Here is a 25,123-nt window from a genome sequence, read left to right on the forward strand (position 1 = left end):
AGGGGGCACGGGTTCAACCCCTGGTCAGGGTACTAAGATCCCACGTGCCACATGGCACGGCCAAAAAACAAAAATTAAAATTGAGTAATGTAAAGAAAGCACTCAGCACAGTGCCCAGCCTGCAGGAGCCCTCAGGAGAACTGTATTATTTGTTTTTGGGTGAGAGCCGGAGCTCTCCCAGCACAGGGGTCCCCCAGGCGCTGGGGCCTAGGAAGGAAGAAGGCAGGAATCCTGGGCAGGGATGAGTGGAAGAGGTGCAGACCAGCTCCAGTCCATACTTAGTTGCCCTGCAGTGATGGATTCGTTATATCTTGCCACCAGCCTCAGGATTTAATTAAGTTACTGATGAACTCAAATGTGTCTCTAGGGAGCCAGGAGCTGTCCCTGGTTTCCTCTGCCTGTAGATTAATTCTTGTTTTTCCTTCTTGTTTTTTCCTCCTCTTCTCCCCTGCCCCGCCCCACCTTTCTTCCCAAGCAAGCAAAAAAAAAAAAAAGAAAAAAAAAAAAAGAAAAGCCTTATTTATTATCATTTTCCCCACTGTTGGCATGGCAACACAGGCGTACGTTACTGAGCTACAGGCAGCCCCGCAACCATCCCAGCCGCCACAGGCCCCTCCACAAGCCCAGCCCCAGCCACCGCCACCACCAGCCTCAGCAGCACCCCAGCCTCCCCAGCCCCCTGCCACCACCGCCACCCCCCAGCCCCAGTATGTCACCGAGCTGCAGAGTCCGCAGCCTCAGGCACAGCCACCGGGCGGCCAGAAGCAGTACGTGACAGAGCTCCCGGCCACCCCCACGCCCTCGCAGCCGGCCGGCACACCCGCCCCGTCCCCGGCATCCCAGCAGTACATCGTGGTCACCGTCTCCGGTAAGTGGACACGTGCTCAGAGCGAGGGCACTCAGTGAACAACCCCAAAGGGAGTTTTGGGGAGCCTAGCATCCTGGATGTGGAGGCACCCTGGCGCCCTCCCATTGTCACTTATTATGCCTGTTACCAGGAGGGCAGCTTTTAAACTCTCTGGGGTTCCCAGGTGGGATCTTGGGGACACCTCTGGGGAAGGAGTAGTCAGACCAAGCAGGGAGGCCTCTGTGCCCCCAAACTCCTTCCCACCGGGACAGCTCTTAGAGCTGTTTCTGTCTCTATCCTCAAGTAAGGTGTCACTTGAAGAAAGGATTGGGCAGTGGAGTTAATTTGCAAACGCCTGCTGGAGATGGAGGGTGGACACACAGCCATCATCCGTAAAGGGATCATAACAGCTTCGAGCGCTCAGGGGCTGCGTGTGAGGTGCTCCCTGTGGCAGTTCAGGGAGGTCCGCTGGGAGGCCTGAGGGACCACTTCCCCTCCCCTCCCATTTCATTTTTGGCAAGACTCAGGCCAAGCGGGGCTCTTGGCTGGGCGAGTTCGTGAGCATGTGATGTGGCCAAGGGCTCCTGTTTGTCACTGTGGCCGCCCCTTGAGGCTGTGGAGCAAATGACCAGGAAGCTTGGGTCATGGCACCCGTGGTTCCTGCCTAGAGCATCTTCCCCATGCCCGCTTATTCTAGAATGGGGATGGGCTGAGCAGAGGGAAGTGGGAGCACAGGGTCACGACAGGCAGTCTCTCCCCTAAGGGAGAATGTGGAGCTCCGAACAGGGCTCGGCGTCATTAGTGGTTTCTGATGTGCTCTGTGTAGAGGGGAGGATGCAGCGAAACCTCATGTTGAGGCTGGCCCTGGTCCTCCCAGAGTGGAAAAGGAAGCGGTGGGGATCCTAAGGGCATCCTGGGAAGCTGCGGAAGGAGCAGGTCAAAACTGCGTTTAGGACCATAGGACAATAAAGGGTCAAAATTTGTGGCAGTTGACATGGCCCCATAGGACCAGGACAGAAGCAGCTGGGCCCCGGCAGCATCCTGGAGGCTCCTGGCTGTGTCGGGGTCCCCAGGGAGGGCCAGGGGGTGGGGCACACAGGGGCTCAGGACAGTGACTCTTTAACACACAGACTGGTGTGGAGGGATGGTACGCAAGAGTCAGCTGAGTGCAGAGTGAGGCCAGGCCAAGGACGTGGCCAGGGTCACCGGGCCACAGGTCTCCAGGGGCTCTCGGTGCTGCACAGGGATCCTGCTACACTTCCTAGCCAGCATACCCCTCTCTGTCCGAGAAACCCACTCCCGCATCTCTCGCCTCTGTCACCGCCCTCTCACTCTGTGCTTTTGACCCCTGACCCTGCTTCTGACCTCTCTGGGGACAAGGCATCATCACATGACAAGAAGGACCCCTTCTCCCACCCAGCCAGCCTCCCGCACCCGGGGTCCATCTGCACCCACCAGCTCTGCTTTCTGGCTTCTGGAAGGGTGAATCGGCCCCCTGCCTGTTCCAGGCTGCCCCCTCCAAGACTTGCTTCTGCCATCCTGGCCTCCTCACTGGGTCCCTCTCTTGCTGATCTTCTCCACCTGCTTGAAAAGATGTAACAGCTCCCATTTTAACCGGGCCTCCCAGGCCCTGCACCCCCTTCAGCTGCCGCCCGATTCTCTTCCCTTTAAGTTAGAATTCCTCAAAGGAGTCATGCTCCCTTCCTTAGTCTCTTCTCCCTCACCTCAGCCACTTGCACCTTCCCTCGCCACAGTCCTAGTCAGGGTCACCCATGGCCCCTGTCTTGTCGATCCACTGGTCACTCTCTGTTCTTCTCTTCCTTAGCCTCTGGGCAGCGCCTGACACACTGGTCCCCCTCCTCCCAGAGCTGCCCTCCTGCCCTGGTCTCTGCCCACCTCCCTCCTTCCTCCTCATCTCCCTGACTTTGTCAGCAGTGACCTCCTCAGGTCTGAGGTCTCCTCTCTGCTCCAGTGATTCTCCCTTCACGGTGGTCTTGTCCAGTGTCTCAGCTTGCGATGCCACCTCTTACGCTGACAGTGCCACGTTGAGGTCTGCATCCTGGGCTTCAGCCCTGAGCCCTAGCTACCTGGGAGCCATCAAAGGGACCTCTCAAACCAGCGTGGCCAAATAGAAGTCTGGATTTGTTTCCTTCTTCAAATCTGGCCTCTATTGAGAATTCCTTGTCCTAGTAAATATCACCCCCAGGTCTGGGTCAGCCTTGATTCCTGTCTTACCCATCCTTTTTTATTTTTTTTCTGGCTGTACCGTGCGGCACGTGGGATCTTAGTTCCCTGACCGGGGATCGAAACCTTGCCCCTGAAGTGGGAGCGCAGGGTCTTAACCACTGGACCGCCAAGGAAGTTCCCTGTCTCACCCACCCTTGAGCAGGCAAGATCTCTTGGCTCCACCTCCTGAATGCAGCCAGAACCCACCACCTCTCCCACCTCCACGGCCCCCTACCCTGGTCCAGCCTCTGCTCATACCCTTCACAGCCCTCCCCCACAGCAACCAGAGGGAGCCTCTTGCCAGCTCTTGACTAGGTTCCATCATGTCCCAGCTCAACCCAGATTATTCCAAGGCAGGTGGCCCTGGGAGCACTCTCTGAGAAACCTTGGCCTGGCCTTTCTTGGCCCTAGGAGATCTGGCCCCCTGTGGCTCACAGGAAGGGGCTTAAAAAGCTCCACACTCCCCGTGCCCCTGCTGACAAGCGTCCAACCTCCTGACTCTGGCCTTCAAGGCCTGCTGGCCACCCAGCCCTACCTGGTACTAACCTGCCCCCTAGCATACCTGCTTTAGCCCCACTGGTCTTCCTGTGGCTCCTCAAACCTTCCAGGCTTAGTTCGTCTCTGGGCCTTTGCACTCACGTTGCCCTCTGCCAGGAGCACTCCCATCCCAGACCTTCTGGTGGTTCATCCCTCGTGAATGCTGGCCTGACCCAGCTCAGTCCTCATACCCCATCAGCCCCTGGGCAGCCAAGAGCAGGTAGGAGGGCTTGTCTGTCACTGCTGGAGGACTTTTCGTAGCCTACAGGGCATCTTATTGGCCCTGAACCTCCTGAGTGCTGGCTTTGCTGCTTCAGGTGTCCAGGGTCCCCAGAACAAGGGTCTGGAATGGATGCACATCTCCAGACCCCAGAACACCCCAAGTCCCAGCCTACCTCCTCTCTTCCCCTTGTCTTCTCCAGCCCCTCCCAGCGCTCCCCCAGGGAGTCCCTGGTGCTTACAGGTCAAAGCCTTTGTTTCCCTCCTCCCCTGTCCCCCCATCTTGCTGTGGGGCACTCAGTGTGGACGGGTTGCAGTGTTGGCGTGAATGGCTGTTGGCGTGAATCTTAACCTCCCTTCTTTGGTCAGGCAGTGGCTTAGTTGTCCTCCACAGTGGTCCTGGGGAATTTCATTTCCCTTCTGCTCGCAGTTCTGGCGGGGGCAAGCCTGTCCCCGGAAGGCTTACTGGGCAATGCTTCCTTGAGTTGTTCTCAGAGGAGGTTGGGTTGCGCCCTGTCACTGAACTTGTGCTGCTCCGTTCACCCTCCCCCATCCCCTTGCCGTGATTTCCTAGGGTTCCTCCATAACCCTCTCCCAGTTTTAGTGTCCCTTTTATCTAAGGGTGGCCCTTGGGCCATGTGAGCCAGTCCTAGGGGTGGAGGTGGGGGTGTAACTGACACCAGCAAAGGCTGCAGCAAGGTGCCTGGGGTTCCTCCAGAGCCAGAAGCAATCTGAGCTGAGCAGAGGCCCAGGGAGTGGCAGGGAGGAGGCAGGGAGGGGCCCTGGACCCAGACCTGGAGCCTAGGCTGGGAGCCAGCCAGGAGCAGCACCAGAGGCAGCTCAACTAACCCGATCCTTGCAGGCTCTGCCCTAAGGTGACTTTGGAGGTGATGGGAAGGAAGCTCAAATTTCCCGGCTTAGGAGCAATCCTCTAGATCCATAAAGCCCTGTCCTCAGAGGTAACCAGACTCTCAGCCAAAACCCGGGTGGAAGGGTCCCGCCAGCTGTCCCTAGGAAAGCGAAAGTGAGCCTGTGGAAGGGGGATAGGGCTGGGCTGAAGGAGGGACCATGTCCAGCCTCTCCTCCCTGCTTCTGACCTGGAGTCCTTGGGAGTCCAACAAGACTTGTGTCCAGGAGAGGGACATGGAGGGTGTTTGTCAGTGTCCCCAAGCATAGATGGGGAAACCGAGGTCAGGGCAGACAAGGGACTCAGGACGCTGGGGGCAGCAGGAGTCCACAGGCCCCGCAAAGAACCTTTGACTGAAATCATCGGCAGGATGGGAGCAAAGGATCAGGAGGGAGAGGGCCATGACTGCCCCATCTGTTGTCCGTGGTGAACTGGGTCCCAGCTTGGAGTCGAGCCTCAGGTTTCCCTCTGTCTTCCCCTAAGTAGCTCGTGACATTTGAGACCTGAGTAGGTCTCAGTGAGGAAGTGCAAGGCCCAGGGAGGAAGAGACGCTCATCAGATTGAGGGACAGGAAATCAGCTGCCGCTTCCTGACTGGAGACTTGAGACAGCAGGGCCCTCTCTGGTCTGGTGCACATGCCCAGAATGGAGTTTGCAGACAGATGCAGATGCTCGCAGACTCAGTGACCCTCTACGCGCGCACGCAAACACACACACACACACACACACACACACACACACACACACACACACACACACACACACACACACACACACACACACACACACACACACACTCAGAGCCAGGGCTAGACACAATGGTAGGGAGCCTGCCCTGGCTACAGGCAGACAGGGGCTCACACATCGGAAGCCCCTCGTCCAAAGAGTAGACTCTGGAACCTCACCTGCCCGGCATGCCCTCCTGGCCTGGCAAAGATGGGGATTCTGGCCTTGAGGGCTACCCCAGAGGCAGGAGATGGGCAACAACACTGGTTCCCAGGGCTTCCCTGTCCCAGGCAGATGCTTGATCTCAGCAAGTCCCCAGGCCTCCAGCTGCTCAGGGGCCCGCTTAAGGATCAGCCTTGGCATTTTCATCAGGGCACCGGGGCCTAGGAGGTGGCTGGGGCCAGCCCCCCATTCGCTGCCCACCCTGAGCCAGGCCAAACCTGCCACGGGCCTCCTCTGTCAGGCACTATCCCTCGGGCTGTGCCTGGCTTCCTGTGCCTCACGGACACCCAGGTGTGCCGGGCCCCTCACATGACTTGGGGCTTTCTCGGGCTCCTCCCAGCGGGCCAGCTCAGGGAGGGCCTCCTCTTTTACCATTCAGGGAAGCCTAAGTACAACAGATGCGAGGGACAATTCCAGCAAAACATAGGAATCGGTGCCCCCTGGAACTGGTTGCAGAGGCAGCTGGCCAAGCAGGCCTGCGGTTACTGTCCGCCCCACATCTGGCTACCACTCCCCCACACCCAACATACATACATTCCTGTGCTCTGCCCCAGACTTGGCCCCTGAGGTCTTTGCTTCTACCTAGGGTGACCTTTCTGTCCCGGTCAGGCCCTTCTCCATGTCTCCCCACAGCAGCTGAGGCCCAGCTCCCCGCTTTGGAGGCTGAGCCCCAAAGGGATGCTCTGGACCTTGTGGTGTCCCCGTAGGCCCCTGGCTCACTGTCCTCCGGTACCCACAGGCCTGAGTCTGCACACCACTGCCTTTGGGCCCTCAGCCTGGGCCTGACCCTTGACTCTGGGTTCCATACATGGTGTGACATTCATGTGGGCACAGACACGAGCCTGCGTTCTGGTCTGCCAGGTCCCGGCTGGACGACCTCGGACAAGTTACTTGCCCTCTTCTGGTCTCTGTTGCCCTCTCTAAAAACAGAGGTAATAAAAGTTCTTTCCATTTCCAGCTGCCTAGGAAGATGCTACTGCAGTGCCTGGGGCACCGGAAGTGCTATAGTTACTTTTATTATTCCTTGCCCACTGCCCTCCAATCCCACCAGAGGGCTCCCAGGGGATGGGACTGGGACCTTGGCTCCTTCTGGCAGCACATTGGAGGAAGGGCAGGTGCATGTGTGCCCCCAGCCCTACCCCACAACTGAAACTGCTGGGAGCAACCAGGCGACACAGAGGGGGTGGGGTGGATTGTGTCCCAGCTGGGGTGAGGGTCTCCCAACCAGTGCCTCTCAGGGACACTCGTGCTCCACGCCCCTCCCTCCCCCCCAGCTCCCCTGTTAATCACTTAGTGAGATGTGCGTGAAACTCGACCCGTGCCTTCCTGATAGCACCTCTGGGTACCAGCCTCCCTCCTGACCCCACAGAGTGGCCCCAGCCCCACGAAGGCCCCACTCAGGCTCTGCCCGCTGGGAGGGAAGTGTGTTTATCCTAAGAGGACAGCCAGGAACTCTGCATCCACTGGGGGGATTAGCTTCCCAAGGTTGCAGGTATAAAGCCGCCCGCACAGCCTGCTGTTCCCAAAGAGGTGGGCGAGGAGTGCTGGGCAGGCTCCCCCGGGGCGGTGGGGCAGGTGGGCACCATGTTCTATGATTGCCTCTTCTTGGCTGCCTGTCAGCGTGAGTACCCGCCCGCCCAGCTCCAAGCCCTCTGCCCCCCTACACCCCAGTGAGGACTGCGAAGCAGGGACGGTGGAGAGGGAGGGGGTGTTTGGCCGCAGCCCTGTGAGACCTTCTGGGGCGACTTCTCTGACCAGCTTCCATCCCTGGGAAGCCAGGGGTCATTTCAAGGAAGGTGGCCCCGACGCCTTGCAAGGCTGTGGGACCTGCGGGGGGGCGGGGGGCGGGGTCAGTCACGGTCCACAGTCCTGCCTGTTGGGCAGAGGCATCCATCCCTCCAAGCCTCCGCTGCATCATGGCTTCTCAGTCACCGCTTCTGGTCTGACTTCGGGACAGTGAGGGTGGGGGCGAGGAGGGAGGCTGCTTCTGGGTGTTAAGGATTATAGGCCCTTGGGGCCCCCAGCCCACCCCAATGGGCAGTGTTGGGGCTGACCAGGGGCCAGGCAGGATTCTTGGAGAGCCTAGCCCCATCCAGAGCTAGCTTCAGGCTGCATTGTCGCATCCCAGCGGGCTCAGGCTCAGGGTGGGGGCAGTGGCAGCAGGCAGAGCTGACCTGGTGACCTTTCCCTACAGAAGGTGCCATGCGGGCCAGCGAGACTGTGTCAGAGGCCAGCCCGGGCTCCACGGCCAGCCAGACTGGAGTCCCCACTCAGGTGGTGCAGCAGGTGCAGGGCACCCAGCAGGTAGGACACACACCCCTCCCCCAGGGGTGTGTAGAGAGGGCACCTGAGGGGGGCAGCGAGGCTGTGGCCGTGGGTACCTTGCTTCCCCCCTGGTCCTGCTGCCCGAACCATCTGCTCACCTGTTCTTATCAAGATGTTCACTGCTGCCGCCCCAGCAAATCCCCCCCCGCCCCTGCCCCGGGCCGGGCCTCCCTGGGGAAGCCAGCGCTGCTCAGGTCCCTCCTCCTTCCCCCGCAGCGGCTGCTGGTCCAGACGAGTGTGCAGACCAAGCCGGGCCACGTGTCACCCCTCCAGCTCACCAACATCCCGGTGCCCCAACAGGTAAGCGCCCTGCATCCAGCCCCCACCCTCAGAGCCTCCCCAGGGTGCAGAACCCACCCCTGTGGCCTGCTCTTATCTACCCTCACCAGCATCAAGGCTATGGGGCCTATCCAGGGGCTGCCCTACCTGCTGCCTCCAGCCGGTGAGGCCGTGTCAGTCAGGGCCCATTGGGGAAGGAAGAGCTGCAGGAGTCATCTTAACAGAGACCTGAGGACTGACAGTAAGGAACGTGGCTGGTGGGTCCAGCCCCAGTGTCCCAAAGCAGAGAAGCCAAAGCTGGTTAGGAACCAGGAACCCATAGCCAGCACGGGCATGAGTGCATGGTGGTCTGTCGCCTGGAAGGCTGCACACCGGGTGCTGGCGTCCAGCGTGGACCAGGACAAAGCCCTGTCAGCTTTCAAGGGTGAGAGCACATTTCATGTACCCTGTGGAGCCAGGCTCCCTGGACACAAACTCCAGCTCTGCTGCACATGGGCTCCAGGATCTCGGGCAGGTACTTTCACTGTCCTAAACCTCTGTGAAGTGGGGGAGTGACTACAGCATCAGGACTGTCAGGGCGATTCTGTGAGCTAGCAGGCATGCAGCACTAGAACGGCGCCTGGCACGGCACAGGTGCTCATTAAAAACACACAGGCCGGCCTTCCCTGGTGGCAGTGGTTGAGAGTCCGCCTGCCGATGCAGGGGACAGGGGTTCGTGCCCGGGTCCGGGAAGATCCCACATGCCGCGGAGCGGCTGGGCCCGTGAGCCATGGCCGCTGAGCCTGCGCGTCCGGAGCCTGTGCTCCGCAACGGGAGAGGCCACAGCAGTGAGAGGCCCGCGTACAGCAAAAAAAACAACAACAGAAAAAACAAAAAAAAACCACAGGCCGTTGTCAGTGAACTGTGGTCCTTCTGGCTCCAGGCTCTCCCCACGCAGCGTCTGGTGGTGCAGAGCACAGTCCCGGGCGGCAAGAGTGGCCAGGTCTCCCTGACGGTGCATGGCACGCAGCAGGTGCACTCACCTCCTGAGGTAGGTGGCGGCCCCTTTGGCCACCCTCCCCACCCCTCTCCCCAGAGGAGTCAGGACTCACTCCTCCCAAGTCCTTGTTGACCCTGGCTGGGGTGGCTCAGCCGCCAGATCCTACCCCAGCTGGTTCTGAGCTGAGCCCGGCTCCAGGAGGAGGAGGCAGCTTCTCCCCTGGGTCGAGATGGGCCTTGAAGCTCCAGCTCAGGGCACTGCATCCCAGGAGGCAAAGTGGGCCCCTCTTCCCTTGACAGGGTGGGTAGAGGTTCCTCCTCCGACCACAGGATGGAATCCAGGGACCCCTGAACACCAGTGAGGGTGTGGAGGCAGGCGAGCCATGGGTGGCCGGGAGCATGGGTGTCAGCAATCAGAGCTCCAGGGCAGATCCCTGGCTCAGCCATTCAGTCCTGGGGACTCTGGGCAGGCCCTCAGAGCCTACTGAGCCCCGAGTTAGAAATGTGTGAAACAGTTAATGATACCCACTGTGACACAGCACGGCCCACAGCTGTCGGGCTCTGCAGCCAGCCCACCTGGGGTCAGCACCTGGTGCCACCACTCACAACTGTGTGGCCCTGCACACATCCCTTCCCATCTGTGCGTCAGCAAATCATCTGGAAAGTAGGGGTGCCCTCACCTATCCTTCCTCACTTCAGGGCTGCAGCCCATCTGATGATGGAGGCAGCAGGTGGCCCATGAGCTGAGGCTCGAGTCCCAGCCCTCTTCGCTGGGGAAGATGGGTCTGAACTCTGAGCCTTGCATCTGGGATGACTGGGGCTGTGGTGCGGACCAGGCATTTGGATGCAAAGGATGGTTACCAGCTTAGGTGGTTGGCTACATCCCCTCTGGCTGCTGCCCTCCCCTAAAAGCTCTCTGGACAGCCCTTCCGAGCAGGGTTTTGTCAGGCCCCGGCTGCTCCACACACACACCGTGTCTCCTTCCATTGCAGCGGTCGCCAGTGCAGGCCAATAGCTCCTCCAGCAAGACGGCTGGGGCCCCCACGGGCACGGTGCCTCAGCAGCTGCAAGTCCACGGCGTCCAGCAGAGTGTCCCCGTCACCCAAGAGGTGCCAGGCAAAGGCGGGCAGTGGCAGGGGCGAGGGTGCTGGCCAGGCGGCCTCTGCATCCTCCTTCAGTTGTCAGTGGGAGTTGCAGTGGGGAAGGCCTGTGAGAGACCAGCAGATGGGGGTCCAGACCCAGCCTGCCACCTAGGCCTTTGGCAAGCACCTCTGCTTCTCTCCAGACTCCGCGTTCTCACCTAAATAACGGCTCCTCCCCAAGGGCCTGGGAGCAGGGCGGTTGGGGCCGCCGTGAGGATGAAGTGCGTCCTCGTGGAAAGCACCTAACACCGAGCAGGCACTGGAAACAGCTTCGAGAAACAGCCTTGGCCTCTCTGGGCCCATTTGCCTGGAGGAAACCCCAAGGCCAAGTCCTGGCTCGCCCCTAGGGGGCTCAGCAAGAGGCCTCAGCCTCCAAAACCATGCCCAGTCTTCTGGAGGAGGCCTCACTCTGAGCTGCCCGCCACGGCAGCCAGAGCAGGTTAAGAGGCAAGGGCTGTCTGCCGTCTGGTCGTTACCACTCAGGTTAGGAGGTTCCCAATCCCCTGGAGAACCAGGTGAAAACCATAGACCCTTTCCCTGGAGGAAAGCAGAAACCCCACCCTGAAGGATTCATAGATATTCTCCTGCCTGGCACCAGAGCCCCTCTGAACCTCTAGGCCTGGGTTCAAGTCCTGGCCCCATCACTCAGCAGCTTCCCGCTGTCCCTTCCCGCTGTCCCAGCCTCTGTCCCTCACTTTGTGCCCTGAGGATAATGCCGCATCCCCTCTGTAGCATGGAAGTAAGGACAGCCAGTTTCATGGGCGTGCGGGATAAGCCATGTAGGGAGTGGGGGTAGAGAGCAGGGAACCCCTCAGTCAGTCCCAAGGTCAACTCAGTGCTACTTCCCATCAGCCTCGCCTTGTTGAGCCTGGGTTCCACACCTGTAACATGGCGCCCAGAGGCAACCTGATGATGAACCTGGAAGGCACTAGGTGCAGGGCCAGCAGTGAAAAGCTGGAGGAAGGTGGTGTCTTTCCTTATGGGGCTGCTGTGAGGCTTACATGAGTTCACGTGGGCGGGGGGGTGGTGCTTAGGGGCAGGTGGGCAGCCATCATCGCCATCGTTACCATAGTCTGACTTGCCTTTCCTTCCCCAGAGGTCCGTGGTCCAGGCCACTCCACAAGTGCCCAAAGCTGGCCCCGTGCAGCAGCTCACAGTGCAAGGGCTCCAGCCGGTCCACGTGGCTCAAGAGGTGTGTGTCTCCCCCACCTACCTCTGGGCAAACTGGGGCTAGGCCTGGGTTGAGCTGGGGAGGGGTGCAGGCCCCTCAGGCCGCAGGGAGGGAGTGGAGCTCCCCTGGGGGGATGTGGGTGGGTAGGTGGGGAGGCAGCTGGAGCCTTCAGAACCCCAGCCCCATCCTGGGCTCCACCTCTGGCCCTGGGCTGCGGACGCGATCCTGGAGCCTTACTCTTTCCGGGCACCTGGCAGTTTAAGGCCCAGGTTTTGCTGAGAGAGATCTCGGTTCTCCCTTCCCTCACACGGGGTGGGGATCTTCTGGTCGGGTTGCTGAGTGAGCTCAGCAGCCTCGTGGGCGGTGGAGGCCTGGAGCCCCACCCGCGGCCGCCCCCGGTGACCCCCCAGTGTCTCTGTTTGTCCTCCAGAGCTCAGGCAGTCAGTTTCCCGGTAGGAAGGCAGAGCAGCAAGAGCCCCGGCCCACGCCGCCACCGGAGCCGCCGCCCCGGCCGCCCACGCCTGGGCCCGGGCCGGGCGTGCTGGTCGCGGAACCGCCAGCGTGCAGCGGGGAGGCCCCGCAGCTAGGCAGCCCCGAGCCGCCGACGCCCCATTACGAGCCGGGCGCCGAGCAGTGGGTGGAGCTGGTGGGCGTGCTGCCCCCGCACCTGCTCCTGCCGCAGCAGAGAGTGGTCCTCGAGCCACGGCCCGGGCTCCTGGCCCGAGCCAGCCCCGACCAGAGGGTCAGGATCCAGAGAGTCCCCCAAGTGCTAGTGTTCGGCACGGCCGCCACGGCCCTCAAAGTAGGTGGCGGACGCATGGGCGGGGTGCAAAGAGCGGGCGGGGGCGGGATCCGCCGGCCCCGGCCTGCGCCCGGCCCCGCAGGCCCTGTAGACCCCACCTCCACCCAGCCAGTCTGGGGACCCACCTCTGATTCCCCCTAAATCGGGCTCCAGGTCCCAGGCTCTGCCACTACAGACTGGGGTGGGGGATGGGGTGGGGAACTCAGGCCCCGCCCCTAAGACTTTGTCAGTAGTTCCAGATTTTGGCCCACAAACGGGGCCCCACCCCTGGCCCCGGCTCCGCCCCTAGCATCCGGTTCAAGGTTTCTAGGCCCCGTCCCTGTAGACAGGGGTCCGTCCCTGATGCAGGCTCCAACCCTGAAGCCATGTCTGTAGTTCCAGGCTCCGGCTTTAGTGACAGCCTTGTACCAGGACTTGGCTCTGCCGCTGGGTTTCAACTTTCACGCCCACGGTAGGACCCTGTCTGGGGTCCCCTCTGTGCATCTCAGGCCCTACCTTTACTGTCCCCAGCCCAAGCAGAGAGTCCTGGCTTCTCCTGACACAGCTGATTCCCAGCCCTGGCCCCGTCCAGGGTATTCAGAGAGCCCAGAAGTGCAGCCTTCCAGCTGGGGAGCTGCCAGACTTTTAGAAGCAGAGGCGAGGAGCTGGCTCACCCCTGACCCTCTGTGTACCCTTCCTCCTGTGCCAGGTGCAGCAGCTCCAGCAGGTGCCAGTCCCACATGTGTACTCCAGCCAAGTGCAGTATGTGGAGGGCAGTGATGCCAGCTACACGGCCAGCGCCATGTGAGTGGGGAGGGGACTGGGGGAAGGGACAGGAGGAGGGGCATGGGTCTGCCCAGGACGCCCTGGGACTTGAGGCCCCAGCCCCCAGCGGACCAGCCAGCCTTCAAGGCCTCAAGTGGCGGTAAAGCAGAGGGGACCCTGGCAAGTTGGGAAGGGCATCCCAGCAAGGCATAAGAGCTTTGGAATCAGGTTGGTCTGGTTCTATGCAAAAAAACAGAAAACAAAAATGGGAAAAATTTTTTTTTAATTTTACAAGATAAAAATTTCTAAGGAATAGGGAATGTTAACCTGTGAAAAAAAAGTTTCCTTCACTCCTGACCCCCAAACCTGCCCCAGAGGGGAGACTATGGCCCATTTCTTTGTTTCCTCCCAGAGATACTCTGAGAATAGAAATTACCCCCTTTCTTTGTTCAGAAATAGAGGCAGCGTGTTCTGTCCCCTATCTCTTCCCCTGCCTTGTAGCTCGAAGCTCTTCGACCATGTGGGTCCCAGTCACCCTCTTTAACTGCTGTGTGATACTCCACCACACAGCCACAGCATGAATGACATAGCCAGTCCCCACCCAGCCAACACGTAGGTGACTTCCACTCACTGGTGCTGCACACAGCTCAGCGTCAGCATGTGCCACATCAGGCAGATGTCAGCCCCAGGCCTGCCTTAACCCCGGCTCTGGCTCCTTGCTGGGGATGCCCCATATATATTACCATGGAGAAGGATCTCCCCTTCTCCATGGGAATAATTCCAGGGCTTATAGTCTCTAGTTGTTGTTTCAGTTTTTGGAAGCTTCATTTGGCTTTCTTTGCATTTGCCTGATTTTCTTCTTATGTCCCTGCCACCTGTTCTTGTGGGCGTGACACTGGGGGTGGATTAGCTCATGGAATGACTTGATCTCTGGGCCCTGATGCTGTGGCTGACCCCAAAGGGTGTGACCCTGGCACTTGAGTCGTGGTCTACAGCATGCAGCTACCTCATAGTTCTGTTGATTTATTTCCAGTGCTGCCAGTCTCTCTTATCTGTGCAGTTGACCAGAGCTGGCAGGGACCACAGAGGACATTCCAAAGAGGAGCTGGGCTCCCGAGGGCCCCCAGGAGCTCTTCTGCCTCTCCTGGTCTGTCTTTTGCTTCTTTTTCTTTTTTAATAAAATTATTTACTTATTTATTTTTGGCTGCATTGGGTCTTCGTTGCTGCGCACGGGCTTTCTCTAGTTGCGGTGAGCGGGGCCTATTCCTCGTTGTGGTGCACGGGCTTATTGTGGTGGCTTCTCTTGTTGCAGAGCATGGACTCTAGGCACACGGGCTTCAGTAGTTGTGGCACACAGGCTCAGTAGTTGTGGCTCACGGGCTCTAAAGCGCAGGCTCAGTAGCTGTGGTGCAAGGGCTTAGTTGCTCCGTGGCATGTGGGATCTTCCCGGACCAGGGCTCGAACCCATGTCCCCTGCATTGGCAGGTGGATTCTTAACCACTGCGCCACCAGGGAAGTCCTGGTCTGTCTTTTGCTTCCGGTTTGCTTCCTTCTGTGTTTATGTGTTTGATCACACGGAGTCCATTGTTGCCATCAGATTCTTCTGCTATGTGAAGTTTTTGAGGACACTGTATCTTATCTCTCCCTCATAGTGGGTCATTACCATGTTCCCAGCCCTTTGCTGGTCCAGATCCCCACGCTGACCAAAGCCACAGCCGTTGGGCCTCTGTCCCTGGCCCTGTCCAGCTTGTGTCCAGAGATACACACATTCATTTATTCAGTCATTCAGCAAACAGTTACCAAAGCAATGTTTTCTGGGAGCACGTGTCGCGTGTAGGGTGCTGGGCTGGTTTTGGCTCCTGCCGAGGTGGGCATGGGCACTTACCAGTCCCTGCTCAGGTCACGCACTCTGGGTGTCACTCGTGCAGTAGATGTGAACTGATGCGAACCAGGGCACAGTGATCAAGAGCTGCATCCTGGTGTCTGATGGGCAATGCTGCGCATCTCAAGTGATCACATCCCCCAGCCCAGTCCCTCTCCTTGCTGCCCGCAGAGGCCCCCGAGACGCCCTCCACTGCATCCTTCAGCACCTTCTGAGCCAGGCCGCTCCTGACGGGCCTCCCTCCCTTTCTGGATTCTAAAAATTTAACTTATGTTTTTAAATCACTAATACATTGAGAGGGCTCAAAATTCAAAACTGTGTCCAGCCACGTTTGGTGAAGCGCCTGCCCCCAGTCCGCGGGCCCTCCACCCTCACAGACGGCAGATATAGATACGAAATGCCATGTAATCTCCCCCTTCTTCCCACTCTCTGCACCCTTCCCTGCCTCTTTTGTTCACCTAACCGAATGTTCTGGAGCTTGTTCTTTGGCAGGACCCCAAGACCTTCTTCCTCCTCCCTCACCCCTGTGTAAGATTCCATCACCTTTTAACTTGACATCCCACTAAAGGTGGACCACCGCCCCCCCCCGCCAGTCATTTTTACTCTCTTGCTATGATTTGCAGCCTTGAGCTCATGTGACCTGATGCAGATCCTGGGATAGCTGGAGAACTGTCCGGGGTGGGGTGGGTTTCTGGGTCAAAGGGAAACACATCTGTACCCTGATAGTCATTGTTGACCAGCCCCTCAGGGTGACGGCTGCTGGATTTAGAAGTAGAGCCCCCGCTTCTCCAGCACCGTCTTCCTGCCTCATGTGCCTTGGTGTGTACCACCTTCTGAAGTGCCCTCAATTTACCTTTGCACTTGGCCTCTCCTCTGGCTCCCTCGCTAAGGCATTAACTCCCCTGTGGGGGACCTTGTCTCTCTCATCCACTGTTGGGTCCAGCGTACCTAGAACAGTGCCCAGCATACCGCAGGCACTCAATAGTTCTTTTTTTTTTTTTTTCGGCTGCAGTGCGTGGTTTGTGGGATTTTAGTTCCCTGACCAGGGATTGAGCCCGGGCCCCTGGCAGTGAGAGCGTGAGTCCTAACCGCTGGACCACCAGGGAATTCCCTCAGTAGTTCTTTTTATGATTTACTGAAGTGTGTAGCCTATTGCAAGTTACTTAGCTCTTCCAGTTCCACTTCCTCCCATCTGAAGTAGGGACTCCCAAGTCAGGGGGCCACTTTGAGGATTAAGTGAAAATTTGCCCATCATGCACCTGGGGTGATGCACGGGGCTGTTGCTTCCTGCTCTCCTTCTCCCCCCTCAGTCATGCCCCTGTGCCACCCAGCTCTTGTCCCCTGACTCCCTCCCTCTACTTCTTTTGCAGCCGCTCCAGCACCTACCCCTACCCCGAGACGCCGCTGTACACGCAGACGGCAGGCACCAGCTACTACGAGGCCGCGGGCACGGCTGCCCAGGTCAGCACACCTGCCACCTCCCAGGCGGTGGCCAGCAGTGGCTCTGTGCCCATGTACGTGTCCGGCAGCCAGGTCGTCGCCAGCTCCACCAGCAGTGGGAGTGGGGCCAGCAACAGCAGCAGCGGTGGCAGTGGCGGCGGGGGAGGCGGTGGCGGGGGCGGTGGCAGTGGCAGCAGCAGTGGCAGCGGAGCAGGCACCTACGTGATCCAAGGCGGCTACATGCTGGGCAGTGCCAGCCAGTCCTACTCCCACACCACCCGTGCCTCACCAGCCACTGTAAGTGCCAACCCAGGCCCCAGGGGAGGCGGGGGTGGGAGGGGGACCCTGGGTGGGAGTGGTGGGTGGTGGATGGTGGTTGCTGGCCACCGTCAGCAGGAGCCTGGTTAGCCTGGTGTCAGGATGCTCAGGTGAAGATGGCCTTGGATTGAATCCTCGCTGTGTGGCCTCAGACAAGTTACTCAGCCTCTCTGGGCCTCAGCTAATATGCATGACGCTCTTGGAGCTGTTGTCCAAGAAGTGTCATCTACTCTGATAGTAACTGGTGATGGCAGGTAGATAGCAAGGGGAGGGAGATGCAGGCACCACCATGCAGGAAGCTGCCCCGAGCAAGGTTCTGTGTCCATCCCGAAGGCAGCGAGATAACCTTCCTCTGCCTAGCGTGGCTCTGTGGAGCAGCCCTAGATCCTAATCCTGACTGGGCCCCTCACCAGCTCTGTGACTGTAGGTGGGTTGTCCTGGGGTGGTCCCCGTCCTCTTGGAGCTTGACGTCTGGTGCGATGGCTTCTCCTCGTTTTTTTGTTTTTTATTCATTCATTTATTTTTGGCTGTGTTTGGTCTTCATTGCTGTGCGTGGGCTTTCTCTAGGTGCAGTGAGCGGGGGCTACTCTTCGTTGCGGTGCGTGGGCTTCCCATTGCGGTGGCTTCTCTCATTGCGGAGCACGGGCTCTAGGCGTGCGGGCTTCAGTAGTTGTGGCTCACGGGCTCTAGAGCGCAGGCTCAGTAGTTGTGGCGCATGGGCTTAGCCGCTCCATGGCATGTGGGATCTTCCCGGACCAGGGATAGAACCCGTGTCGCCTCCACTGGCAGGCAGATTCTTAACCACTGCACCACCAGGGAAGTCCCTTCCCATCATTTTTAACTATCGCCCTCTCCCATGGCGACCCATTGTGGACCCCATAACCAAGACAGAAGGTTTCTCAGAAGACAGGACCTCCCTTATGCACCCATGCAGCCTGGCTTCTAAGTCTAATATTTTAATGCTGGTCATAACCCACATAACTGATTTCATGACTCCCTAATGGGTCCTGAAAACATGCTTCGCTAGACCAGTGCCGTCCAATAGAACATCCTCCAGTGATAAATATTTTCTCTCTGTGCTGCCTAGTGCAGGGGCCTCTGGCCATATGAGGATACTGAGCATTTGAAATGTGAGTTTCAAGGTCCCAGGAACTGAGTTGTTTTTTTAAAAAACTATTTTGAAAGAATTATAGTCACAGAAGCTGCACAATAGTACAGAGATCCCTGTGGACCCTTCACCCAGGTTACCCCACTAATTGCATTTTACGTAACCGTAGTACAGTATCTAGCTAGGAAACTGACATTGGTACAACGTGAGGGTGTCTACTTCTGTGTCTTTTTATCACATGGGTAGGTTTGGGAAACCACTATCACAGTCAAAATGCAGAACTGTTCCGTCACCACACACCCCTCCTGCTAACCCTTTGTAGTCACCCTTGCCTTCCTCCCTCCCAGCATCCCTAACCCCCGGCACTCATGAATCTGTTCCCCATTTCTCTAATGCTGTCATTTCGAGGATGTTCTATGAATGGACTCATACTTTACGTGACCTTTTGACATTGGCTTTTTCCATTCGGTGTAAATTAATTTAACAGCTCTGTGTGGCTGGTGGTGACTGATTTGGACCGTGCAGTTCTAGAGAGTTCCACTGGATTTAGTTCCCATGGGTGATTGTGATATGACACCCTCTCCAGTGCGGTTGTCAAGATCACAATCAGAAATACATATAGAGAGCACAGCAACGAGCACTTGAGAAATGGAAGCAATTCTTAGCATTCTTCCATCCCTCCTCGGGCCCCAGGTCCAGTGGCTCCTGGACAACTATGAGACAGCCGAGGGCGTGAGCCTGCCTCGGAGCACCCTCTACTGCCACTACCTGCTGCACTGCCAGGAGCAGAAGCTGGAGCCCGTCAACGCCGCCTCCTTCGGCAAGCTCATCCGCTCTGTCTTCATGGGCCTGCGCACCCGACGTCTTGGCACCAGGTGGGGCCACCTGCCCCTGACAGTCCCTAGCAGCCACAAGGCCCAACCTCACCCTAAGTTATCGAGGTCCTCATCTCCCCTTGTCCCCTCACTCACTCCACTCCAGCCCCACTGACCTCTTCACAGCTCCTCTGACACTTGCATGCTCCTACCTCAGGGCCTTTGCACTGCCTGTGCCTTCTGCCCCACGCACCCTTTCCCCACCTCCTGACTCAAACGTCCCCTGACCCCCTTCACTAAAACTCCAGCCTTCCCTCACCTCCTTGGCATCCACGCCCCTTACTTTATTCTCCTTAGCACTGAGCACCATCCAACATGCCTCTTACGTTGCTTCTCCTTTCTGATCTGTCTTCCAGTGCTGAAATGCATGTCCCTTGAGAGTGCAGGGGCTACACACAGTCAGTGCTTAATCAGGGCCTATGAGTCAGTGAATTCACGTAGGAAGGAGCAAGGAGCCCTCCCATGAACCCGCTCTTCCCTGCCTCTCCTTTGCAATCCCCCACACCTCTCCAGGCTGAGCCCCGCTCTTCTCTTGGTTCCAGCTCCCAGCTTAGGCCTTAGACATCACCTCATTCATGCATTCATGCGTGTGTACATGCGGAACCTTGGGCAAAGTACTGCATGTCTCTGTGCCTCAGTTTCCTCAGCTGTCAATCTAGGATGCTAGGAGTGCCCTTCATAGGGTAGGGATGAGGAGCACGTGGATTCGAATATGCTAAGTGCTCAGAACAGTGCCTGGCAGATTGTTATGACTAGCAGGCAGCAAATACCTGCTAAATGCCTGCCCCTGACTCTGGCCCTGTCTTCACAGAGCTCAGTCTGCAGTTGGGGGCCTCTCCTTGGCACCCATAGTCCCTGTGGCTTCCCCAGCCCAGCACCCCTAGCTCTGTGGAAATATGGGTCTCGCCCCCTGGGCTCTGTTCGGCCCCCTAGCAGAGAGGAGAGGCAGGTGTGATGTGAAGCTCCCGGTGGACGATCGGTGACCACCCCCAGCCCAGCCCTCATCCTCTGCCTCCCTCCCAGGGGCAACTCCAAGTACCACTACTATGGCCTGCGCATCAAGGCCAGCTCACCCCTGCTGCGGCTGATGGAGGACCAGCAGCACATGGCCATGCGGGGCCAACCCTTCTCGCAAAAACAGAGGTAGGAGGGCAGGGCTGGCCCGGTGCTGGCGGGCAGGGAAAGGCATGGCAGCCCATCTCCACTCCAGTCCCCTGCCTATCCCTTCTCCAGGCTCAAACCCATCCAGAAGATGGAGGGCATGACCAACGGTGTGGCCGTGGGGCCACAGCAGGCCACTGGGCTGTCGGACATCAGCGCCCAGGTCCAGCAGTACCAGCAGTTTCTGGGTGAGGGCTCCCTGGACTCTGGGGTGGGCCCAGGGCAGGGTCTGTGGCCCCAGAGAGCGTGCAGATGGTTCACTTGTCCTCCCGGAACCTCTTCGCCCCCAGTGCACACGGGGGAACTTCTGCTTGGTAGCAAAGTGGTGCCAACTTAGCAGGGTCCCAGGATGGGGCTCAAGGGGGCAGGCAGCTGGGGGATGAAGGGGCTCACGGTGTCTCCTCTGCCCCCAGATGCCTCGAGGAGCCTTCCTGCCTTCTCAGAGCTCGACCTCCAGGGCAAAGTGCTGCCCGAAGGCATCGGGCCTGGGGACATCAAGGCCTTCCAGGCCCTGTACCGGGAACACTGTGAGGTAGGGCATCTGGGCAGTGGGCAGGGGCGAGGGAGGGCCACGCTACCGCTCAGCCCCCTTGAGCATCCAGCCTCCCCAACAGGCCATCGTCGATGTCATGGTGAACCTGCAGTTCACCCTGGTGGAGACGCTGTGGAAAACCTTCTGGAGGTACAACCTGAGCCAGCCCAGCGAGGCACCGCCGCTGGCTGTGTGAGTGCCTTTGGGGGAGGGGGGAGGAAGGGAGGAGGCAGGGTACCATGTGAGTCAGCCCCCAAGGCTGGGGCGGCCAGACCTCAGACTTCATGCAGGAGTGGGGGCTCCTCTCTACCCCTGCAGTTTGTGGGGTGCACATGGCCTTCTGAGCCCGCCTCCAGAGTGTGCATTGGTACCGGTCTGATGCTCGGTGTTTGGGATGGCGTGCCCCACCAAGCCATTTCCTCCCTGCGGTGGGTAGATGCCTGTGCCCCAGTGTGCAGGGTGTTAAGATCCCTGTCTGACCCTGGGGGCAGTGGGGTCTGTGTCAGCCTGACCCCGGGAGTCTTCCAGAGACAGAGTACCTGCCTGACCCCAGGGTGGGGTGAGGGTGCTGTGCCCTTCTGACCCTGGGTACAGGACCATGGAATGTCCTTGTGACCCCCGGGTGGGGTGGGTGCCCACAGGCATGATGAGGCCGAGAAGCGGCTGCCCAAGGCCAGCCTGGTGCTCCTCTCCAAGTTCGAGCCCGTGCTCCAGTGGACCAAGCACTGTGACAACGTGCTGTACCAGGGCCTGGTGGAGATCCTCATCCCCGATGTGCTGCGGCCCATCCCCAGTAAGTGCACGGCCCCCCGGTCCCCACACCCCACCCCACCCCTAAGTCCTGACCAGCCCCCCTACCGCCCACAGGTGCCTTGACCCAAGCGATCCGGAACTTTGCCAAGAGCCTGGAGAGCTGGCTCACCCACGCCATGGTGAACATACCTGAGGAGATGCTGCGGGTGAAGGTAAGGGCGTGACGGGGGCTGAGGGGCCAGCTTGGCCCACAGCCCAGGGCCTCCCTCCCGGCTGCGGGGGCGCTGGGGGCCTCGGTCTCCTCTGCCTGACAGAGGCGGTAAGATTTGTCCCCGTGTCTGTCCCATCAGAGTGAGCTTTGGGCGTTGTCTTTACAAACCAGCTTCCTCAGGAGCCCACTTCTGAAACACAACCTGTGTGTGGTGTTTTGTATGCAACACGGCATCTTAAAAAAATTAAAACCAAATGCACACTTGAAGTAGTTCTCTTCAGAGAGCTTCAACAGAAAGTGCTTTAGGTGTTCAGAAAGAGATAAAATCTTAAAAAAACCCAAAAAACCAAAACCAAAAACATCTATAAGGAAACCGAATAGCCCTCTTTGTCAATGCTGCACATTCACTAACTACCAAGATGTGAGGAATTAGATGCGGTGTGCTTGCTCTTAAGCAAAAAGAAAAAAAAAGAAAAGAGAAAAAAAAAAAGTTTGTTTTCAAAGTCCTGAAAATGCCAACAAGACAGCTAAACAGAAAGGGATGTCTGAAGAATGACCCCTGGGTACGCTGGACACAGGGCTGGGGTTGGGGGCCTGTGGAGAGAGTAGAAGCTGGATCCCGGGGGAGCCCTTCAGAACGGGTAAGACTTATGTATTCATTCATTTATTCCACACGCATTTATTGAGCACCTGCTGTGTGCTCAGCATGGCTCTGAGTGCAGGGAGCACAGCAATGACCAAGATGCACAAAACTCTGGCCCTCCCGGAGCTGACATTCAAGGGAATAATAATACAAACAAAATGAAACCAAAGGTTATGGAAGTAGTGCCCTTTCTGGGCAATGCCCTCCGAGATTTACTTGTGTCCTTTGATGAAAAATAATAATGCTGTTCAGATACAATACATTGATTTTTTTTGGAGGCATTCTTTGGGTGGGTGGTCGCCCAAAGTTTGAAAACCCCGACCCTTTGATCTCCCAACGAAAGCAACAAGGTACATTCCTCCCTTTTAGGAGAAAGAAACAGGCTCAGAGAGGTCACATTGGGTGGGGCAGGGGGCTGTGCGGGGTGGGTTCCGCGGAAGCCACAAGCCCTGGGCCCCACAGGTGGCAGCGGCCGGCGCCTTCGCGCAGACCCTGCGGCGCTACACGTCGCTCAACCACCTGGCGCAGGCGGCGCGTGCTGTGCTGCAGAACACCGCGCAGATCAACCAGATGCTGAGCGATCTCAATCGCGTGGACTTCGCCAACGTGCAGGTGAGCGTGGACGGGGCAGGCGAGCGCGGGGCGGCCCGGCGGTTCGGGCCCGGGGCGGCGGTTGAGCCCCGGGCACCCGCCCGCTGTGTCCCAGGAACAGGCCTCGTGGGTATGCCGCTGCGAGGACCGCGTGGTGCAGCGGCTGGAGCAGGACTTCAAAGTGACTCTGCAGCAACAGAACTCACTGGAGCAGTGGGCGGCCTGGCTGGACGGTGTCGTGAGCCAAGTGCTTAAGCCCTACCAGGGCAGCGCCGGCTTTCCCAAGGCCGCTAAGCTCTTCCTCCTCAAGTGGTCCTTCTACAGGTGCGCGCTGGCTGGGCGGGATGCGGGCGGGGAAGGGGCTGGGTGGGAGGACGATCCTCCCACCAGGGCCGGACCCAGAGAAGGCTCCTTTGCTTTGGGATCAGGCCAAAATGGGACCAGTGAAGGCTCCGCCTCTTCGAGGAGGGTGGGGCTGGATGAGCGCCCCAGCCCCACCCTCTCTGGCTGGACCAGAGAAAGCCCCACCCCCTGGGGGGACTCGGGTGCCTTTTAGAAAGTCGAGGGTCCTGCTGGTGGTGGGCGGGGCTCGGGCCCTCCTCCCTCTCTGAGGGACGCCTTCCCTCTCTGACCGGGAAGCCTGTGCGGGGCCGGGCGGTGGTAGCTGGGCTTGCTCGGGCCTGGGGTCCTTACGGCAGGGAAGAGGGGCGTGGGGCGGGTCCCGGCCTGAGGATTTCCTCTCTGTCGCCTCCCACAGCTCCATGGTGATCCGGGACCTGACTCTGCGCAGCGCCGCCAGCTTCGGCTCCTTCCATCTCATACGGCTGCTCTACGATGAGTACATGTACTACCTGATCGAGCATCGCGTGGCCCAGGCCAAGGGCGAGACCCCCATTGCCGTCATGGGCGAGGTGCGCACGACGGGTCCGCTGAGGGCACGGGAGGGGTGCCCCTAGGCAGGACCCTCATTCCTTCTCCTCTCCCCTCCTTCCAGTTCGCCAACCTGGCCACTACGCTGAACCCCCTGGACCCGGACAAAGGTAGGTAAAGCGTGCCCCTACCGAGGGCCAGAGTCCAGGGGGTGGCGTACAGCGAGGCTGGGGTGGAGGAGGCGGCGGTTGGGGAGCCATGTGGCGGCCTGGTGGCGCCGCCGCCCCGCGCTGAGCCAGGCCTGGTCCGTGTACCCCAGACGAGGAGGAGGAAGAGGAGGAGGAAAGCGAGGACGAGCTGCCGCAGGACATCTCGCTCGCGGCCGGTGGCGAGTCACCCGCGCTGGGCCCCGAGGCTCTGGAGCCACCGGCCAAGCTGGCGCGGACAGACGCACGTGGCCTCTTCGTGCAGGCGCTGCCCTCCAGCTAAGCCTGTGGCCTCCCCCGCCGCACCCCACCGCCCCGCCCGCCCTACCCTGCTGCCCCTCCTCGCCAGGGTCCCTCACAGCTTCTGTGGCTTCGCTGTCACCGCTCCAGCCTCGGCCGGGGCCGGGAGGGGGCCTCCGAGACAGGGAAGGTAAGGGGGTCCCTGCCCCGGATGGAGCGGGCACAATCACAGGGCCGGGCGGAGCCGCAGCTGCAAACTCTGACACAAAAGACGTGCCTTAAGGAACCCGCCGACGTGCCCAGGTGCCCCCTGGGGCAGCCAGCTTGGCCCTTGGCCCCAAAGGCCGCAGCATCTCCCTCCCCCACCCCCCCCAGGGGGCAGGCAGGCAGGCCCCCTCCCTTGCAGAACTGTTAACTTATTCAGCTCGCTGGCTTTGCACAGCCTGTCCTAGGCCCAGCCCTGAGCCCCGGGTGGGCGCAGGTGGGCATCACCTGGGGACCCGCCACTGTCAGCAGCAGCCCCGGGATCCCTCCCCCAGCAGCCCCACTGCTTCCCACTCCTTGGTATAAGTGCAATTAAAGCTGTGGGTGTCGCATCTTCTCCAGAGCTGGGCCCTCCCTTGCCCCGCAGCCCTAGAGGGGGGCACTGCCCGGCCTGGATAGGGGGAGGGCAGAAGGGGCACCACCTCCAGCTTCCAAAGAGCAGCAGGCTGGACAGGGCGCCAAGCCCAGAGGGACCTGCTGCAGGCAGCGGGCCCGGAAGTGCCCACGCCTGCCCCAGCCAGGGCTGGGTGCTCCACTCGCTCAGATCCTGGACCCCAAGTCCTGGGCCCTCCTCGCCGCTGGTCTGTAATGGAATCTCTACGCTCCTACTCTCCCTGGAGACCGTGCTTCTCCTCCATGCGTGCGATCCCCACCCTCCACATGACTATTGTGCGATTTGTGAGCGCCGCCTGAGCGGAGTCGGTAACTTGTTGGGTTTTTTTCCAACCATCATGGCCTTATCTGTTCCGGTTTTCTCAGTGTTTTCAACCTGTGAGATAGATGTTTATGGCAAAAAGCGAAAAAAAGAAAAAAGAAAAAACAAACCTGATCTATTGTATAAAAATCACTATTTTGTGTGCTCCGTGTGCTCCAGCTTTTGGGGTGGCTTGCCGACTCCCCCTCCT

At 59.3% G+C, this 25,123-nt stretch overlaps 1 protein-coding gene across 1 annotated transcript; it reads left to right on the plus strand.

The window, feature by feature from the left end:
• Positions 1–251: 251 nt before the first annotated feature.
• Positions 252–24,487, plus strand: RFX1 (regulatory factor X1). Its single transcript, XM_082835484.1, has 20 exons — positions 252–868; positions 7,878–7,987; positions 8,225–8,308; positions 9,210–9,317; positions 10,258–10,374; positions 11,504–11,599; positions 13,069–13,163; positions 16,377–16,743; positions 18,566–18,747; positions 19,771–19,890; positions 19,981–20,096; positions 20,322–20,440; positions 20,523–20,632; positions 21,082–21,233; positions 21,308–21,405; positions 22,510–22,659; positions 22,754–22,962; positions 23,396–23,549; positions 23,633–23,678; positions 23,828–24,487. Exons 1-20 carry the CDS (start codon positions 346–348, stop codon positions 23,995–23,997), a joined length of 3,126 nt encoding a protein of 1,041 aa, XP_082691610.1. The 5' UTR covers positions 252–345; the 3' UTR covers positions 23,998–24,487.
• Positions 24,488–25,123: the final 636 nt, after the last annotated feature.

The sequence above is a fragment of the Leucopleurus acutus genome (assembly GCF_964270905.1).
Source record: "Leucopleurus acutus genome assembly, chromosome: 3".
NCBI classification, from domain to species: Eukaryota; Metazoa; Chordata; class Mammalia; order Artiodactyla; family Delphinidae; genus Leucopleurus; species Leucopleurus acutus.

What these genes read in the sequence shown, in the direction of transcription:
- RFX1 (XM_082835484.1), top strand. Translation starts at nt 346, where the DNA reads ATGAACTCAAATGTGTCTCTAGGGAGCCAGGAGCTGTCCCTGGTTTCC. An exon ending in TGGACTTCGCCAACGTGCAG is followed by an intron (nt 22,660 to 22,753) that starts GTGAGCGTGGAC and finishes GCTGTGTCCCAG; the next exon opens with GAACAGGCCTCGTGGGTATG. An exon ending in CCATTGCCGTCATGGGCGAG is followed by an intron (nt 23,550 to 23,632) that starts GTGCGCACGACG and finishes CCCTCCTTCCAG; the next exon opens with TTCGCCAACCTGGCCACTAC.